The following is a 21853-nucleotide window of genomic DNA, read 5'->3' on the forward strand; positions in this document are numbered from 1 at the left end:
GTTTAACAGTTGATTATATCACTGAGAAAAGAATTACTAGCTCGTTAGCCGCAATGGTAAAAGTCTAATTTGACCGTTATAATTTTTCTAATTAAAAAGGAATTAAATTTAAATTTGGTTAGAAAACTAGATCTAGAGGTAGATCTATTTTGGTTTTGAAACGACAGTCGCGTTGTTGAAGGAATTACATTTAAAAAAAAAGTATTGTAATAACTTAAGAGGAGACGACTCAACGATATCGATGTTTATTTACATGGGGCACATCAAAAATAAACAGAACAACGTCTGTCTATAGCACATCCTCTTCATCAGCACTAGACTTGGGCTTAACTTCGTTCTCTTCTCTCTAGTGTCAACATCCTTCTCAGTCTAGTCTCTAACAGTGCGCATCTTCTGCTTTCTCTTGGATGGTAGTGTGCATGGCAAGGTTATAACAGTATTTAAAAATAAAATACTTTTTTTGTTTGTTTTGTAACCAGACACAAGTGAAGTAATCAAATGATCACAGAACTTGAGTATAATACACGAGCCGACCTGTGGCGTAGCATACGCCCCCCACCCCTCTTTTTTTTCTGAGCCTCGCTCACAGTCAATGCGAAAATGACGTGGGGTAACTCTAGTCCAACTTGCAGAAATGAAAGAGATATCTTTCCATGACTTTTTCATCGTGGTGTACCGCATGGTTGGGCCACGATGAGAACTATATATATATATATATATATATATATATATATATATATATATATATATATATATATATATATATATATTTGATATTTTTTCTGAAGAGATATCACTTGAAACGTGTGCAAAAAAAAAAAAAAAAAATTCATGGTCTGAGCTTTCAAAGCTGCTGATTGAGAGAAAGTCAAGTAGTTAGTACCGAGTGAGTCGAGACACAATCAGAAAGTTATAAATAAGAGGATGTCAGATGTTAAGAGCTCTGCTACGGTAAGTTTGTTGTTTGACATGTTTCGGTCAGTGAAAGTAATCTTGTGCTGTTCAAGAGGGGTACGTTGAATACTGAAGCGTTTTCATGGTTGATCCAGATCTACATTGTACTCTACATTACTGTGAACTATATTTGTATTTAAAGTTTAGTACAATACCTCTTAAAGAACTCGTATCTTCGTGGAAACTTCTGGGTGGGTGGGTGTAGCCGGGGTAGAAACGGACCTCGAAAACGGCTCTAACGAGTTTCCTAGCAATTTGATAGTTGCTGTATATCGTTGGAAAAAGAATTACTATCTCGTTGGCCAAACTGAGAAAACTCTAGTTTGACCGTTATAATTTTTCAAATTAAAAAATTAAATTTGGCTAGAGAACGCGAAAATATTTATCTTAAGGGACTACACGTCTTCGGGCATGTTTGCATGCGGACATTATGAATGTTCAAGTACAGTTTGCGTATCGTCATCTACGTCTAGGTATAAAGATAAAGACCCATTTTTGGAGCTTTACAAAGTCTAGTAGATCTATATATTTGATAAACAAGGGATTCTTTCTGATTGAGAAGTAAGTGTGGCGGGATAAAATAATGTACAATTTTTGGTTAAATCTAACATTCATTAGTGATTAGAAAAAAAATTAATCTCTCTATAAGTTGTATGATAGAGGTATAGTCTTTTTTTTAAAAAGTATTTTATATATTTTTCTTGTTTTTCGCTTTTATATTTTTCTTCTACAGTATTTTGTTCTTCATCAATTCATACAATTACATGCTAACTGCCTTAAAAACAAACATTTCATGGCAGAGGCGTAGTGAGGGGGGCACAGGGGACACGATGCCCCGTGCGCCATACGCAGGGAGGCGCCAAAAAAAAATACAATTATTGTAGATATTTTAGCTAGGTAATGCATTCTAAGATTATTTGTAGTATTATTCAATACTTTTAATTTATAAGTATATATTTCATTGAAGCTGGCTTTGGGGGGGGGGGGGCGCCAACAAGGTACCTTGCGCCGGGAGCACGTTTTGCTCACTACGCCTCTGTCTCATGGCAAACATCAAAACTAAGCGCCGTTTTTTTTTTTTTTATTTTTTTTGTTGATTGTTGAGCTTTATAACAACAAGTAACCTACTTCACGGTCTCTTAGGATCTTGTCACGGATCTTTTTTGGTTAAGCAATAAAAAAAAGGTTGTCGACATAACGATGTGCTACAGTAGTGAGACATTTGACCGTTCTGACCAAAGCAATCGAAACGAATTACGTTTTTAAAAATGTCTTATTCAAAACGTTTGGAGTTGATATTGTTACATACGCCTATCACAGATACGGCATACATTTCTAAGGTCCTTAAGTTTGTGATATATCATCATTTTAATGGTTAATATTCAAAACACGGATTTCTAATTTCTATGAAAGTACCATTTTTAGTCACATGATGAGTACCTCTCTCCCTCACCCTGTCAGGACGTCGAGCTCCCATGTTAAAACGTTGCGCCCCCTTGTTAGGACGCAGCGCCCACTTCTCATTACGTCGCGCCACTTTGTTAGGACTTCTCGCCCCTTTTTCAGGACGTCGCGGCGCCCTTTGTTACGACGTAGCACCCCCTTCTCATGACGTCTCTTCCCCTTGTCAGGATGTCGTTGTCCCCAGTTTGAGAAACATTGGTTCAAATCATTTAACATCCTGTAATTTGTGTTTTCAAACTTTGCGTATATATGTATTCAATAAAGGCAAGTTTGTTTTGTTTCAAAATAAAAGTTTTCGCATTTTTACTCAACATTTTCTGTATTAAATGATGGCTGCCTGGTCATGCAGTATGCGCGCTGGACTGTCGTTCGGACATCTCGATGGTACCGAGTTCATACCCTGCTCGTTGCCATCCCCAGTCGTCCTGGAAGTAAATTATCTTCGACTCGTAAGGAACATTCAAAGCGTGTCAAACAAACAAACCTACAAACAAACAAACCTACAAACAAAAAAACAACGACAAAAAAAAAAAAAACAAGAGTGAATTGGACTAGCTCTCTGGATCTACAACCTAACGCAGAACTTTACCAACAGAACTGTTAATAATACCAGAGAACAACTAGCAATAAAACAAGGATGTAAAACTCTATCACTTCACTCTTCCGTTACCAAAAAAAACAACGAAACCTGAAGCCATGAAATAAACATTAATCTAAGTCTGTACAAGATAATGCTAGCGGGATAAAATCCATACAAATATTCTCAATAGTTTTCGTAATATTTTAAATCCAACAGTTTGTATCAAGTTACTGTTATTAAAAAAAAAGGTCATTAGTATAAGTAAATCGTAGAATAGAATGTCAATACATTGATTAAAGTTTAACTAGGTTACAAAGATAGTTTGTGTAGAAACGAATACTCCAAATCGGCTCCCGAAAAGGTTAGCTCAGGTTTCAGTATTTTTAGAACGAATATAAGAAGGAAAATGTGAACTACAAACTATCAAGAACTACAGAGAAATACATAGAGAAGATACATGCTCGTGTCGAAAGTGTTAGTGATAGGCCCTGTATTGTAACAGTATTGGTAGACTTGATATCACAGGATATGGAGATTAAATAATGCTATTATTAGTGCATTTTTAATACTTATATGTATTCAATGAACAGATGGTTATGAAAATATAGTTAAATCGTGAGTGTCTCTAACAAAGACCGCATCACGAATGAAAAGATTAGACACATGATGAATACAGCAGTTGGATCCTACGATCACCTGCTAACCACTGTCCAAAAACGTAAATTCAAACTCTATGGCCACATCACAAGGTGCTCAGTGCTCGCAAAGATCTTCCTTCAGGGAACAGTACCAGGAAGTAGATCAAGAAAGAGGAAGTCAGAGAAAACGATGGGAAGGCAACATCAAAGAATTGACAGGCCTGTCAGTGAATGAAATTGTATCAAATGCAAAGGACAGAGAGAAATGGAGAAAAACGGTTGACTGATCTTGAGTGGTGCCCCAACGATCCTACAGATAAAGGGATAGAAGAAGATTAAGGAGACGTTAAATGTGAACCTACCTTAACTGATGTTATTGAATGGTTATCTAATTGTTGTGGAAAGGGTTAATCTCTTAGTTAAAGTCTCAGCAAATAAAACTTTTTCGTTTAGTTAATTAAGTGTACTAGATGTATAGTATTGCGCTATAGTTCATGTCTATAATATGAAACACTGCTTATTAATTGCTGTTTTAAATTGACTTCCACTTGTATGCATAAATAGATATTTTCTTTCTATAAGCCCTAGCCATATTCTGCTTCTTCATGCACCCGTATTCTGCAACGTCACTCGTCTGTCTGACTATGTCACTTCTTTGGGCTAATAAAAAATGGCACAATAAATTTATTTGCCAAACTAACATATTCTCTGAACTAAACTAGGTCAATTTATTGTGCATTGTTTTTAGCGACGGTAAAGGTAGTGACAGGAAAGAAAAAAACATAGCTAGGGCTGATAGAAGAATATTGATAAAGACTGTTAATTTAAACGACGGATAGTGAGACAAGACCATCACCCCCATTTGTAAATAAACATCAGTTGATAGTATTCAGAAGATGTATCAGGTGTACTGTATTTAATTGTGATGTCCCTTGGCTAGCTTGAACTCGCACTGTAAAATAAGTGAAGTGGTGTTAGATTTACACAACACGCAAGACCCAAGCCAGGACATAGCTATACAACACATTGTCAGCATTCATCCAATAACTGGAACTGCTGCATTATTTTTATGTCCATGATTTATTTGCTCCCACAAATAGTGTCGTAAACTCTTTTATTAATAGTGGGAAGCGTGGTCGAGAGGCTAAGTGCGCTAACTAGAAAGGGGGCTCGAGGTTCAACACCCGACTCGGACAGAAACCACTGTTGTGTTTACTGAGCGCCTAAAGGCAGCACGGAAACCAACTCCTAGATACCCCCTCCCCTCCCCCTCCCCCCTCCACAAATGAGATTGGACCAAAGCGCCCTGAGCATGCTAAAAGCATGAAAGTAGCGCTATATAAAATCTATAAATAATAATAATATTTCTAGTCAACATCTGATGTTCATTGCTTTTGATTACATCTACATATCGCAGGTGGTATATACTTACCACATGATGATTCATACATGATTATACATCCCCTATACAAATGCACGTACGAATTTAAACAAAAATAATAAAGCAACATCCATATACATGACTTTCACCGCATGTAACAAGCAAAATATTTTTTTTTAAATATGTCCACTCGCTGCCATTAATCGCAAAAGTTTAATCTCCCCTTTTTCTATAAATATAAATTAATTTATTAACACTTATCGATCCATGTGTCGCCATCAACAATAAACAATAGTGCGCAATTTCCACTTAATCTCAGAGTGGAAAGTGAGAGGGAAAAAAAAAAGTGTTTTAAAAATCCACCCAGACAGACAGACGGACGGAGTGAGTTAATATAAGAATACTCAATAGAGCTGTTACATCAAGATTGGCTACTGCAGTTATGGGAAATTTAAATTTTCGGGTAGGGAATACGAAGGTTAAGAATATATATATATATATAAAGTGTATCTTTAAGCAATAGGAAAATTAAAAATATGGCCTGTTAAACGCTAGAATTGATTTCCCTTCCAACTTATTCTTCTTTTCTAAATGATTCCATTTCATGCTATACACTTTTATTCCGTTTTTTTAAGTGCGGGGGATGTTATGGTGTGTGTGTATGGTGACGGTGGGAGGAGATTAGCGATTGGTTGTAAATGATGCAAGATAAGCGGCATTGTTGTCAGCGGTCTTAGGACAGACGATACCTGAACGCCAGACTGAAAAGACGTGTTTTTGTAGTGAGTTAGATTTGGTTCCGAATTACCATTTTATATTTTATTATTAAAGTCTACTATATTTATTTAATTTATCTCAAGTTGATATTTGTCTATATTGTAATAAAAGTTGTATTTAGTATTGTTTACACAGAAATTATTCAAGCTATTTCACGTTTTATAAGTTAAGATCTACTATTCCTACTGCGGTTTAGTTATCTACCGGCAGTAGTGCTACTAGTCAACGACCATCTACAACAGGGGGACACACTTTAAGGTATAGACATCATATTCTGGGAGAACATTTTGGAATGCGAATTTTTTATGAACGCATGAGCACCATGACATTCGAGTTGCAAGATCTAAAAAAAAACCAACTGTATTTATTGATCCATTGTCCGCATCACAAAATGTTCTGAAAGTGTCATGCAAATCGTCAGGGACTCTCCATACTAATATTGTTACTGTCGATGGCAGCTATATCAAGCTCGGTGTTTGGTTTGGTCCTGGGTTCACTTGTATTCAGTGAATCAATTAGTCATGAACAAAAAGGAAAGTAAATCTCGTCATATGGCTATCCATGCATGCCTTGCAGAGTAATTTGCAATTAATTGTACACTCGAGATGTATCACCTCGGTATATTTTGAATCATTGTCCTTTTTTTTACAACTTAATCTGTCTGTCTTGTAAAATGTTTGTAAATGTTTATTTCTCCCACACCCTAATCTCGGATCAAGCTGAAATTTCGCTCAAAAATTTCTTATCTTATCTTATATAATGCCGACGTTACTTCAAAAAAGAAGATGATTACGTCCTACGCGTCATGCATTCAGTCATGCATATTAACCAATGACTTAAATTCTGCGAAGTCACTGGTTTTCCTGGCTATCTCAGGCAACCCATTCCATGCTCTAATAGCACTAGGAAAGAAGGAGTATTTGTACAAATTTGTCCTAGCATATGGGACGAGGAATGTGCCTTTATCTTTGTGTCTTTCAGAGTATTTTATTAAATTTTGTTTTTGTATTTGAAGATTATGGTTCAGTGTTTTATGTATAATTGCTACTTTAGTTTTGAGTCTTCTGTTCTGAAGGCTTTCTAAATTTAGTGATTTTACTAAAGGTGTTACTCTAGTCAAGTGTGAATATTCGTTTGTTATGAATCTCACTGCTCTATTTTGTGTCTGTTCCAGTTTCTTAATGTTTTCTTGAGTTGAGGGGTTCCCTAACAGAGGATGCATATTCTATTACTGGCCTATTTTCAGAAAGAACATCATAATTAAATTCTATCAAAGACAAATGACAGAGAAGAATGGAGAAAGTAGGTTGACAGATCTTGTATGGTGCCCCAGCGGTCTAGCAGACCAAACGATAGGTGAAAGTGAATGTGAAGTTAGATGTGAACTTGGACTACCTGATGTCTTATAATGTATATCTAATTGATCTCAATGTTTTGTAAAGAGTCAATCTCTTATTCCTAAAGACAAAAACAGTTTCGTAGGAGGAATGTGGAACACCTGTAGTTTACGCGATAATTAAAAAAAAATTGCTTATTAATTGTTGTTTTATATTATGTTCAACTTATATGCATACTTAATAGATTTTTTATCTGTAATAAAAAGTTTAACATTTTTTTTTTTAAATGTATAGTAATTAGTATGATAGAAATTACATAACTTAGCAATACAAATGTAAAAAATAATTTTGACAACAAATCTAAAACCGTTATCATAAATGTGTTAGATATAAGGTAAATGGTCATCTCCCCTAATATAGACCTACTAGCGATAGTGTCTTTCAGGGTCCGCTAAAAATGAACCAATTAGCTATGAACTATTGGTAATGAATTATTTTGTTTGATATCTCAAACAAGGGAAAGAACTTATAGTTAACTGAGGTGGTGGTATAATTAGTCCTCTTTAAATGTCGCCGCTTTAAAGTAAGTTAGTAACAAACAATAGATAAGTATAAAATCTTCTATTTCAGAAAAGCTAGTATGTCGGCCTGAGCCATGACTTTGAATTCTGGTCTTTCCCCGCCTTTTTATGAATGCTTTTAACTCTTTCTCTCCGTAATTATTTTCAACCTATGATGGAATCATTCATTTTGCTCATTTGTGTTTCAGTAGTTAAACATCAATAACTTTGTAATTAGGAAATACTAAATTAGGTATATAATTATAGAAGAATGCTTGCTCTTGTTATATAACACGAATTAAAGTTTATAAAACTAAAAATTAATGTAATGTAATAGGGTCAAACCAACGTTGGTATCGTCAGTTAATAGTAGGCCTACCTAAAATCCGAGTTACTATAAACACATCATTCCACGCGGGGCGGCTTTATGGCGGACACTCACAGGGCTCTCGGTCTCAGCTGAAATATGGGTGTCTTAGAATACGAGTGTCTTGGAATACGAGTGTCTTGGAATACGAGTGTCTTGGAATACGATTGTCTTGGAATACGATTGTCTTGGAATACGAGTGTCTTGGAATACGATTGTCTTGGAATACGATTGTCTTGGAATACGAGTGTCTTGGAATACTAGTGTCTTGGAATACGAGTGTCTTGGAAGAAGAACCATCGGTATTAGGGATGTAACAAATTACTTCTGTTTGTATCCCTCCAGACGGGCCTGTTTTTCAGATAAAGAGGACAATTACAAAAGGAGTCGCCCACGAGTTTTCTTTTTAAGTAAAACTCAAATTTCTATTATTATCTTGATAGAATTGGAATAGCGTTGTTAATTTCTATTATATATCCTTAACTCTTTCTCTCCTAACTGACGATACCAGCGTTGATTCCACCAGAATGTGGTAAATAATTACGGCGAGAAAGAGTTAAGACACTCTCTAGTAAATTCATCTGTTTAATAATTAATACACTTTTCCAATAGCTCCAGAAATATTCTTTTGTCTTACGTTTGTGTGTTATATGTGTCGTTTCAGATGGAAAAGCTGCCTATTAAAATTCGTCACCACAGAACTTGTTTTGCTATCACTATTTCGTTGATGACATTTGGGCCATTCCTCTGGTTCGCCATGTTCTCACCAAACACCAGAGTACATCGCTTAGACGAAAACCAGAAAACTGACGAAATGACATTATCCTGCAACAATAAAAGCGATTTCAAAGCTGTACGCCGGAAGCCTTCCATTCTCGTCAAGTATGACCAAATCCAAACAATGAATGAGATCAGAGGACTGAGGGGAAACTTTGTCTTGAGCAAGTCCCTGGGCACCTACCTCACCCCGCTGACTAAAGCTTTGACTGATATGACTGCATTCAATGACTCGATCTCTGAGTACATTCTAAGGTCTGGTCTAGGTCTCGAGTCTTACACAACTGAGGAAAAGGTAGACATTTGGACAGAAAACGGAATTCAGTATCGACCATTTCCATATTTGGAAAAGGCAGACAACCCATTTTATACTTCAGATTTCGAAGCTTACGTCCCTTTTAATAGATTATTATTTTTCGAAAGAGATGAGGATAAGGCATTACGTGACGTCCAACAGAAGAAGATCATATTATGGTGGCAACACAAGATCGCACAGGCTCCAATAGATGGGCTCCAACCGCTGCGGGCATGTCCAGACTTCCCTTGTGTTGTAACATCGGAAAGGAACTATACCGCAACGAGCAGCGCAATGCTAATCAATGGTGAGTCTGTTTTGACTTCTTGGGATCTCTTTCTCTGTTAATGATTCAGCGTATTTTTTACAATTCCTCTATTCAGCTTTCGAATTCATGGGCTCAAAATCCTGGTTGGGTGGACACTGTTCTCGAAAACGGCTGTAACGATTTTCTTAGAAATTCAACACTGATATATATATATATAGTTTGAGCGTTATAATTTTTCAAAGTAAAAAAACAATAAATTTTAATTTGACTAGAGAACTAGGTCTAGATCTAGATCCAACATCGGCTTTGAAAGGACAATTGCGTTTTTGTAAGGACTATTTCGTTCTGGAATTTACGAATGTAGGGCATTATTGTTTCAAGAGTTAAATAGATTAATGTTCATGAAAACTTTGCGCATCGACTTCCAAATACCAATTATTGGATTATTACAAAGTTTAGTAGATATACACATTCTCTTAATCGGGGTTCTTTCTATGGGGAAAGGAAGAATGGGAGGAAAAAAATGTTCCATTGTTTTATATTTAGCATTCATAAGTTATTAAGAGATAACTGATCTCTCTATAAGTTGAATAAAGGAGGTTTTGTCTTTTTAAAAACATATTTTGGAAAGTCTTATTGTATCAGATAAAATGCAAGATTTCCAGTTATGTCACATAATACTGACTGTGAGCTAGACCAATGTCATAAAAGGCCTGAACACTAGCCTGTGACGTGGCAACCTGTGGCCAAAGGAGACCAATTGCTCTCTGCCACGTCACAGGCAAGTGTACAGGCCTACTAAGACGATTGGCCTCTCTTAGATGTCCAGCCTAGTAGCCTACATGTCCACAGACCTTATCAGGCCCATGACTGGAAAGGACTGGGAAGCGTGTTCGCGAGGCTAAGAATGCTTGAACTTGGCTTGGTTATGAAGGAGGCTCGAGGTTCGACACCCGACTCGAGCCGAGTTGTGTTTACTGAGCGCTAAAGGCAGCACGGAAAATCTTCTCCCAGATGGGAACTGTCCGAGATGTGCGTTTGGGAAATTCAAATGTCCCCATTGCTGAAAACGGCTGCCTGTGTTATGCGCTCTCAATGTCTCTATGATCCGGTATCAACACTGCACCCCCCTCCCCAACCCCGTCATTCCCCATCGTGCATCGGGAAAAAAAAGGACGAGAACGTATGAGTCTTCAATGTTAAAGGAACATCTGAAACATATAAAACAAATGGTAACACTGATACATGACCAAATAAGAAATTTCAGTTCACATCAATAGAAACAATTAAACTAAACTATGAAGGAAGTAATTAACTCCGTTGCGTTGAAGGAGAATCACGAACACATATGATGCACCAGCGACAGGATCGTTCATTATGACAGTGAACATTTAAAAAAAAACACAGGCTTTTGTTTAATAAATTACAAAAACAAAAGTAATCTACCTAGCCCAAGACATCTTAATTAATTAAAGGTTGGTTTTTGTTTTTTTGTTTTTTTTGGCAGTTCGGCCTAATCCAGACCATCTTGAGCCCTGAATCCTAAATGTAATAGCGAAATAACAACATACAAGGCATTATATCATTATAGTGATATGTGTAACACAAAAAAGGCTTTTAATCCTATTTACTTTTAAGAGTTTAAAACAGGTACAATGTATTGTTTCTTAAACTTTTATTGGTGAGGTAGATAAAAACAAAAAAAAAAAACAAATGAGGGGGTGGGGGCATCCTACAAACTTGGCGAGAATCGATATACAATACATAATTTTATTTAGGAAACATTTTAGCAAGTCCTTTTAATAACAACTGTTTTAAATTTGCCATTTTAATTAATATATTTACATTTTCCCCCAGCTCAGTTCGTCAATGGGGAAAGCCCTCCACAAAGACGAGCAGATCAAGTACTTATACATTACCAGATTGAAGCTCCGATTGACTACTGGTTCTATGGAGATTTGTTTGCGACAGACAATGGCTGGAACGGTATTTTCAACTGGACCATGTCTTACCGAATGGACGCCGATATTACGACATATCACGGGGTTGTCAGGAGACGCCGTGCGGTCAGGCGGCGAAATTACCGCGAGATATTAGCCAAGAAGACGGGAGTGGTGGCCTGGATGGTGTCGAACTGTGAGACTAGCTCCAGGAGAGAAAATTACATCGCAGAGCTTCAGAAGTATCTACAAGTGGATGTCTATGGTAAATGTGGGAAGCATAAATGCCCCAGAATATGTGATAGGCAATGCCTTCAGGACATCAACAAGAAATACAAGTTTTACATCGGGTTTGAGAGTAGTTTTTGTAGAGATTACATTACAGAAAAACTGTACAGATACTTTGACACCGACATGATCGTAATAGCTCAAGGTCACGACACCTACTCGCGACTTCTTCCGTCGGAGATATTTATCAACACGGCCAACTTTAAATCCCCTAAAGAGCTTGCTGAAATGATTCTCTATCTCGACTCCCACGATGAGGACTACATCGCGATGCTGAAAGAAAAAGATAAGTATGTGTCTTTGTACGAAGACTACCCGCTCTTAAGAGACGACAATGAATGGATCGAGTATCGCTACGAAGCTGTGCCCATGTGTGAGCTTTGTAGACGACTCTGGAATTTGAAGAATTACGAAAAAGTTTACAATGATATGTCGGCCTGGTTTTACAAGAAAGAGTATCAATGCCTTACCCCAAACGATATAGACAACATGGTAATAAAATTATTCAACCGAATGTTATTTTCCCTTGCATGGATTATATTATTAATCTTTTTTTATTTCTTTAAACGTGTTTACGTAGTATCATATTCTGAGATTTGCTATCACCTTTTTAGACTTTGGAAATGTAAGATGAAATCTTATCTGGCAGTAAAAGGGACGAGAATAATCAACAATAATACAATGTATTGATTGTTCAACTGTATTAGATACCATACATGTTTTGATCAGTCTAAACCAATGATTTTTAGCATTATAGAATGCATGCTAGACTTGGCGGTCCAAGCAATTTTTAGATATCTCTGTTCTAAAAAAGTCCATTGCACTACACTTTTTGGCTTAACATTCTTCTAGTTGCTGATTGACCAATTAGAATGACCAGAAAGCTTTGCTTGTTTGCTTTATTCTTGAGCCTTAATCCTGTACAGACGACAAATTTACAAACACACACACAGATTTATACAAAATCTATTACAGTAAATTGCTACTTTATTTTCGACTGTTATTCTTCTAGTTGAGAAGGTCTTCAACATCGACCAATCAGAATTAGCAGAACGCTTTGCTTGCTGAGTTGCTTAAATCGTATACACTTACAAAATAGTGCCTGGCTACATCACCTTCAGCAGGTTACTTATCTTTCCATGCACGGATGAATGCCTGGTAGTGTATTTCGGTCTGTCGTTCACGATGGTCCTAAGTTCGAATCCTGCCCACTCTCACACCACCCTATTCCATTACACTACACTCTTAGACTTGGTTGAATAAGTCTTACTGATCGACCAATCAGAAATATCACAACGCTTTGCCTGCTTGCTTTATACTTATATACTCACAGAGCAGTACCTGGCTACATCACCTTCCAATCTGCTGTCAACGGTCAAAGAAACTCAGGGCCCTAATCCTTTCCAGACGACAAAGATTCAGCAGGTAACTAATGTTTGTCCATGGCCTGCCTTAGGCCACTGCAACCTATGCTGTCGAGTTTAAAAGGCCCCGCGCTAATTCTAGGTGAAAATTATTTAATTAAACCATTATAACTTCCTCGGCCTCCTGATTTTCCAGGGTCTCTTGGAAATCTCCTGAAATAATAAAATTCTACCGAAAACGCATAAAATTCTACCGAAAATAGACGAAGTTGTTATTTTAGGATGCCAATACATAAAAAAGGCATTGTGAGCTTTCATTTAATTAATAGTTATTGCAAAGACGAATAAAAAAGTGATCTTTCCTTTACGTCTTGGTGTCCAAAAGGCCCCGGGCAATCTGTTTGCATAGGGCCCCGCAATTGTTAGGGCAGGCCCTGCATGCATGGATGACTGCCTTATCATGTGGTATGAGCTTCGGTCTGTCGTCCTCTCGATACGATGGTCCCAAAGTCGAACCCTGCCCACTCCTAAACACGCAACCATCATGTCTGGGTCTTGGGACGTAGTGTTCTGACAGAATGTCGTAAACTAAAAATAACCTATACACCTTAGACTTACTAAACAGCGACAGCTGTCAAGGCTTGCACAGCCCCTTCCCCTCTTCCGGTCCTTACAAATAAAAGCGGTTCAATATGTTCTCTGCAAATATAGTCCAGCTTGCAACACATGCGTTATCTATTGATCTAAATATGGACTTTAAATAATAATAATAACTAGTCGACCCACAGCGTAGCATACGCCGCTATTTTGCAGGGCCGGCCTTAGGCCTTCGCTACCTCTGTGACCGCAGTGGGGCCCACACTTTCATAGGACCCGCGCTAATTCTATGTGTAAATTATTAAATTAAACAATTTTATAACTTATAACAGATTTCCCGAGGCCTCCTGATTTAGCCTACAAGGAGCTCCTTGAAATCTCCCGAAATTGCAAAATATACGAAAAGTCATGGAAATCTCCGCAAAGTATTAAAATCTTTTGAAAACGCATACAAATCTCCTGATATATATGGACAAAACATTGTCATTATGGGGCGTCATTCAATATGGAAAACGCCAATCCTACGAGCGATTAAAAAAAACGGCATTATGCAATACCTGTAATTGTGGAATCTGGTGAAAACTGATGAAGAATTACTTGAGTTCAACAATTCTCAAAGATAGATTGAAACATTTGGTAATTCTTGCTATTGAGCGAGATCTATGTAGGAAACAGAATTTTTATGATATATACTGTATGACTTCGCTACACGCAAGGCTCGTAACGTAATTCACAATGGTTGAGTCCGGCCCTGCTATTTAGTAACGGGTGAATATAGAGTAGATTACTTGTTCTTCCCCCCCCCCCCCCATCTTTTTTTACATGGGGTAATTCTAGTCCAACTAGCAGAAATAAAAGAATGACTTCCATGACTTCTTGGTCAAAATGATTAAGTTCGGCCCTGACTTTTAGTGACGGATGAATACTGCTTGTTCTCTCTCCCCCCCCCCCCTCTTTTTCGCTGCTAAAGGCGTGGGGTAACTCTAGTCCGACTTTTAGAAATAAAAAAGTGATCTTTCCTTTACGTCTTGGTGTCCAAACTGTCGAGCAATGAAGAGAATTATAAATATATATAGAGAGAGATTTTATCTTTTATATAGCTCTACTTTCATGCTTATAGCATGCTCAGAGCACTACGATCCAATCTCATTTGTGGGCCAATGGGGGAGGGGTATCTGAGAGATAGGAGTTTAGTAAACACAACTCTGCTCGATTCGGGTGTCAAACCTGAAGCCTCCTTCATAGCCCCCTTCATAGATATCTTATCTTATATAATACAGACGTTACTTCAAAAAAGAAGATGATTACGTCCTACGCATCATGCTTTTAGTCATGCATATTAACCAATGACATAAATTCTGCCAAGTCACTGATTTTCCTGGCTAGCTCAGGCTAGGTAGCCCAGACAAGCCAAGCTCAAGCTAACTTAGCCTCCCAACCACGCTTCCCATAATAATGAATGTTAAAACTATCTTATTTCCTTCGTATAAAAATTAATACACGAAAGTTTTTGTGAATACAAATTGTCTTAATTCATCAATTAGAGGTTCGCAGCCTGTAACGTAACAATCATGGCAAGTAAGGGTTTCATTGCGTTTTGGCCCATAGCTCGTGACCCATTGGGGCCTACATGAGCCATGGCACTTTGTTTTTGTATAAAATCCGATTTAAAAGTACTTGCATTTGAAATGTCTTTTTGGTAAACTTACGAACTACTCATTTTTTTTTGTACCACACACTAAATTTATCTTATGGGGGAGGCAGCATATTATGTTTTTGAGCCCAGGCCAGTGCACCTCAGATCTACATTCCTTCCCTAGTGCCATTAGAGCAGGGGTTCTCAATCTGTGGGTCGCGACCCCTATGGGGGTCGATTGACGATTTGCCAGGGGTCGCCTAAGACCATCGAAAAAATGAATTGTTTTTTCTCCATTTTTCTATTGCTGTGTGTGTATACGGAGGGGGGGGGGGGTCGCGGCAGAAAAGGGGGGGGGGTGTTGTAAAAAGGGGTCGCCGTTGAGAACCGCTGCATTAGAGAGTGGTATGTATTGCCAGAACAAGCAAGAAAAACAAACGAGTTAGCAGAATTTAGGTCATTGGGTTAGGGTTGATTAACATGCAGAACTAAATTGACACCAGAAATGTGTAGGACGTAATTGTCTTCTTTTTTTTTTTAAGTGTAGTCAGTAATTTATAAGATAAGATTCAGAATATTTCAATTACAAGCAGTCATTATTATCAAGCCATTGTATAGTGTGCATTGATAAATTCGCCGAACTTATAGATCTAGATCTTTTTTTTTCTTCTCTTTTATCCTATTAAAAGATTTAGATCTAGTTCCAGTTCGTGCATGCTTCTGAGTAGATTACCAACGTTCAACACATTGGCGTAAGAGTGCGCCATTAATTTAATTTAAGTTAAAAATGTGTTTTCAAAAATCTACATAAAAATACAAAGATGTATAAAGGTAATGCATTTTTTTTTTCTTCTTCATAAACAGATGGAGATTTAAGTTCAGCTCTGTGATTTGCTTCGCTGCGTTGTACTGGATGTCTACATGTTCATGCCAAAAGTCAGTAGTCAGACTATTGATCTATGTTGAATGTACTGAGAGACCTTCCATTATCTCAGGTCGTTGAAGATGCCATTGTTCGTCTGTTTTAAAACAGGAAACTTAAATAAAATTTGAAAATCAAAATCTTGAAGAAAACCTAAAGAAAAACAAACTTGAGTTGAATGAACATGAAAACCTAGAGACTGGTTAGCAAAGCGCTCGGCTTCCGAACCAATGGGTCTCCAGTGAAGACTTGGACAAAGTTTTGCAAAAACACAAGTACTTAAGTTTAAGTATTAACAAATTAATTTTGCACCTAGAGATATTTAAGACCCCCTTTTAAACCACTCTACTCTAATGAGTACCTGGCATCCGTTGGGGAAGTAAACGCGCTGGCAGCTTAACACCTTTGTTAACCGTCTGCCATAGAAACATGGGAATTTATATCATAGATCGCAAGGTCTGAAGGGGGAAAACTTTGCATTTTCAATGTAAGTTTTGTATGATATGACTGGTATCAATGACTGAGTCTTTACACTAATGTTAGAGGGAAATGAAAGGAAGACACTCTGACGTGCTAAGACACACGAGATCAGCGTCCAACCTGCACTAAGGAGTGACTTGAATAGAGGTATTGTAAAAACAATAGATTGAAAGGAAAAAACGAACAATTAGTGCCATATCTCTAAATGCTGCAAAATTATTCTCAATTTATCTAAATAAAAAATCAAATAATTACTAGTAGCCTACTTAATTAAATTTGTTGTTAATTTTTAATTTATTTATTCCTGTTGAGTCATCGACAATGAATAAAGGTGAAAAAGTTTCAACTTGATCTCACAAAAGAAAGTGGGAGAAATAACGAGTACAAGATTTGTACCAGACAGACAGACAGAATAAGTTGATGATTTCTACAAGAAATAGATCAAATCTACATTTTCTTTCAAATGGTTTGTAATGTAACCCAACATATTTTGACCTCGTGTAGATGGTAACATTTTTTAGATTCATTAATTGAATATTTGTTTAGATATGAAATACTGATAGAGCTTTCAAGTAACTGATAGCTTTTAGAACAATAATAATAAGAAGAATAAATTATCCTGAATATGCTCTATTTTACGAAAGTTCATTACTCATAGCTCAGTATTTCAATGGTGCACAGATAATGTACAACATTATATGTGGACTTTACTTAAGAAAATTAGCTTCATTTGTGAAATAATGTGAATTTTGTAGCTGTAACAATAAAAAACAAATATGTTTACATTTTTGTGTTCGTTGTCTTGTATCTTTAGTAGAGTGGTAAAAGGTTTTGAAAGTGCTCTTTAAGTTCACTTTTGTGACAGGTGGGTAAATGTGATGTGTGTTTGGCGCGTTTTATGTCTAGGGGATGATTATTTTTAAAGCTATCACACACCAACCTATCAGCATATGAATCGGGAGCAGGCACGCAACGAGACAAACAATGAAAGATAGATACAAAAGTTAAAAATAAAGAATATTTATTTACATAAATATACATATAAGAATAAAAAGGGGGAGGGTTTGCATCTATCTCTAAATAATACTAGATTTAATCATCACTCTTGCACCTAATAAGAGAGTATGTCACTTTGTCCTCTGACTTAGCTCGTTGTCCTGTTGATATCGCAGCTGGCTGTGTCCTGGCTTGAGGTTCTGCAGCTGGAGGTGGCGCTCTAGCGGATAGAGGGACGCCGGTGATATAGTTCTTGTGGAGTCTCAATCCCAAGTTCTAATATCTGTAGTGGGCACAGTAGGGCGGGTGGCCAGCTACCGTGGGCACAAGGTTACTGCGGGCAGAGCTGATCTGCCGTGGGCAGCATAGTTGACAGGATATGTCCAGTGAGTTGCCGAGGGTTGGCGTAGCTATGACGTCTCACACAGATCTGGGTCTATAGGGACGTCGCACCTAACAAGTTGACAGGTGGGCTGTCGGGTAGGCGGGCAAGGCCGATAGCGCCAAGTAGTGGAGTGGAGTAGATCTCAGTAGGCAAGTGCAGTACTGAATAGCACTCAGCACATAAATAGGCAGGTAAATAGGCAGACACCTGAGGGAGGCTGCGGATAAATAAAGACAAGTTAGGACATGTCTCTCATGCATCTTATCGATGCCCTCGACTGAGGTGCATTCGTCAGATTGGTAAAATTGCTGTAAAGCACAAAAGGGGAGATGATGACAAATGGGATTTGGAAAATAGATGGCAGATAGCAGCAATATAAAAATGTACATAAAAGGGAAAGTAATAATATAAAAATGTACATAGAAGGGGAAATAATAATCTCAAATAAACAACACAGGTGGATAGAGGAAGAGGGGGGGGGGTGAAATGGGCGGTGGTCAGCGACCCAGACGGTTTGTTTACATATGACCGTGGGTCGAGAACAATGGAGCGCGCTTGAATGGAGAGGGTGTCCGTTCAAGCGGCGCAACTCCCATTAGAGTAAAATGAGCAAAGGGGAGACAATTCATAACTCTTTTCTAGACGCAGTATTAGTGCGCTAGTAAAATTATCACGGTTGTCAGCCGAGATAAAGAAAATAAAATGGATGTACAAATATATACATGGTTGCATCAACGATCAATTGAGCAACGTAGCATTAATAGATTAATGCAATACACAAATAAATACATAGGACAAGTTTATGTTCTCTAATTACGCCAGTGAGAAATACACAATGCACTAATTAATGTAAATAAAATAATAGAATGCACATGATAATCTCCAGTGAGAAATATGCACAAAGTAACTAAGATGGAATTTGTGATTAAGTTCGGCTTACCACCAGGTATTCCTCTAGGAGTAAGAATGTATGAAGTAGTCCAGACTCGATTGCTCAGATATAATGAGAAAGTGAGAGAGTCTGATTTGATTTGGATCTACTTTATATAGGCCTGGAAAATGTGGGCGGAAACAGGAAATGTCCTAGGCTTAGAATTATCTTACACGTGGGTGAATTAGACTTGAGTTGGGAGTCGCACCTTGGAGTACCACGCGGTGTTTTGACTCGAGTAATCTCCAAGATCAAAGAGAGATGTAGGAGAAAGGAGGGGGGGGGAGTGACCTGCATTCCACACAAGGTGGTGTCCACTGCGGCTGTCAGACATCCTGCCGATAAGATCAAAGAGTCTGTGTGTATCTTTGCCCCGGTCAAGGGAAGATAAATCGAAAGACGTGGCCTAGCTATCTCCAATAATTAATTGACTAATTGAGTTTATTGATTCATTTTTTGTTAGGTACAATAAATTATTGTTTTAAGTATCAACTTGATCGGAGAATGTGTGAAGGAGAAATAGCGTTAACAATTATTTAATTGGACTCAACCCAACAAATTTAGCTAAATCTGTGAATACTGAAGTATTAGTTTCCCTTGTTTACCACTAATTACCAGTAATTAATTGTCTAATTATTTACTTTTTATTTTTATTGATTCATGTCTTTTCTATGTCAATGAATAATTGTGCGAAGTTTGAGCTTTATTCGAGAGTGGGTATAGGAGAAATTACGTGTACAGACTTTTTACCAGACAGACAGACAGAGTGATTTGATATAAGCTTTGTAAACTATACAAAGAATCACAATAAAACTAAATGAGACAACTTTCTAGTCACAGCACCCCTATGAGAGATGATAGACTTTGAAGCACTTTTATTTTAAATACGTATTCCTAGCGAAGGCATGAACAAAATGTTAGGCACGTTTCCGCAGTGTCTAATGCAAATAAACCAAAGGGAGATAACACTCAAAGTAATCCAATAACACCGGCGAAAGGCCGAACAATCAATAGAAGTTACTTGAGACTGATACTAAATGTCGAACAAGTTTAATAGCAATGAAGGGAACCATCGAATGTCAGCTAACTCTCTATACGTTCTTAAAAAGGCAACTTATCTCTACGTTGTCCTGGAAGTAGTCTGTTTACGTCGACTTAGATTTCGTTCTGACTCTAACACCTTATCATTGTTTTTAATAGTCACGTCATTGTCACTGCATGAGAACATTTCGATATTTCCGAAATAAATAATTAATCCCTAATCATGCCATAACAATAAAAATGACAAAAAGAGCTGAAAATGTCACGCCAGAACATTTGCTGACATGGGAATATGTGAGAAAGTCATCTGCTAATTATTATTGTTTATGGCAGTAAATTCACGCTCTGTGTTTGGAGTCGATGGTTCGATGGGTGTGTAAGATGGGATAGTGTGTGTGTAAGATGGGATAGTGTGTGTATGTTTGTATTTTGTTTGTACATTTATTTTTTAACAAGCTTATTGAGTTTTTAACATTTTTTTTTGTTTAAATTCAGGGTATGTTAAACCAGTAATTAGTTGATGTGCTGATCTGGTCCTGGTCAGATCGTGCGGAACATGTCGCCGGAGCCTAGTTCCGAGTCGGTCACTGTCCAATTGGTGTTTACTTCGGACGGTTTTGAGAAAACGACGACACACGGTGTCGCCACTGCATCAAGGATGAAGAAACAGAAGACCACATTCTTTTTGAATGTCACGTTCTGCGTAAAGGTCAATCTGGACAAGGATTTGGTAGAGATATAACTGGATCGTGTGCTACAGTTGGTCTGTCCTTGTACAGGGACAAGGCGACCTTAAAACTCACTGCCTCGTTTCCTTTCACGTGCTCTATGGGAGTAATCTCAGCATGTTTCGTTACTAGTTGGGTTTATGATTCGGTTCTAGTCAGTACTGTTTGATGGGGGTATACTCTTAGGTACTTATATGTTATGTTTTGGGGTAAAGTCAAAGCCTGTTGAACACTTGTAACGCCTTAATGTGTGTTGCTGGCCTAGTTGGCTTGTGATGACGTTAAGCTCTACCTTTTAGGTTTTGTATTACTTTTGCTAACACGAATGTGTTTAGAACTCTCTACTTATACCACAGACACAATGCACTAAATACACTTATCTTATCTTATCTTATATAATACAGACGTTACTTCAAAAAAGAAGATGATTACGTCCTACGCGTCATGCATTTAGTCATGCATATTAACCAATGACTTAAATTCTGCCAAGTCACTGGTTTTCCTGGCTAGCTCAGGCAACCCATTCCATGCTCTAATAGCACTAGGGAAGAAGGAGTATTTGTACAAATTTGTCCTAGCATATGGGACGAGGAATGTGCCTTTATCTTTGTGTCTTTCAGAGTATTTTATTAAATTTTGTTTTTGTATTTGAAGATTATGGTTCAGTGTTTTATGTATGATTGCTACTTTACTTTTGAGCCTTCTGTCCTGAAGGCTTTCTAAATTTAGTGATTTTACTAAAGGTGTTACTCTAGTCAAATGTGAATATTCGTTTGTTATGAATCTCACTGCTCTATTTTGTGTCTGTTCCAGTTTCTTAATGTTTTCTTGAGTTGAGGGGTCCCAAACGGAGGATGCATATTCTATTATTGGCCTAACCAAGGTTAAGTAACATTTTAGTTTTATGTTCTTATTTGATTTATAGAAATTTCTTTTAATAAATCCTAATGCTTTGTTTGATTTTTTTGTAGTTTCATCAATATGTGGATTCCATGATAGTTTTTCATTTATTATAACACCTAGGTATTTTGCGTTTTTAGTCTGTGATACTGGTTTGCCATGAATAAGATAAGTGGAATTAATTTGTTTTAGTTTTTTTGTTACTCTTAACAACTGACATTTTTCTGGGTGGAAAGACATGCTCCAA

The 21853-nt window shown here is 37.4% G+C and overlaps 1 protein-coding gene across 10 annotated transcripts in view; it reads left to right on the forward strand.

The window, feature by feature from the left end:
- LOC106054402 (alpha-(1,3)-fucosyltransferase fut-1-like) overlaps positions 1 to 17408 on the forward strand; it is a 30564-nt gene extending 13156 nt beyond the window's left edge. For 6 of the 10 annotated variants that reach the window (XM_056044613.1, XM_056044618.1, XM_056044619.1 and 3 more), the window contains exons 2-5: positions 8723 to 9437; positions 11256 to 12118; positions 12960 to 13051; positions 16088 to 17408. In XM_056044613.1, the coding sequence (XP_055900588.1) occupies positions 8723 to 9437; positions 11256 to 12118; positions 12960 to 13051; positions 16088 to 16226 (1809 nt within the window). In that variant the 3' untranslated portion in view covers positions 16227 to 17408. The other 4 variants (XM_056044612.1, XM_056044611.1, XM_056044617.1 and 1 more) reach the window with 4 other exon arrangements.
- The last annotated feature ends 4445 nt before the right edge of the window (positions 17409 to 21853 follow it).

Source organism: Biomphalaria glabrata, chromosome 10 (genome assembly GCF_947242115.1).
Source record: "Biomphalaria glabrata chromosome 10, xgBioGlab47.1, whole genome shotgun sequence".
Classification (NCBI taxonomy): Eukaryota; Metazoa; Mollusca; class Gastropoda; family Planorbidae; genus Biomphalaria; species Biomphalaria glabrata.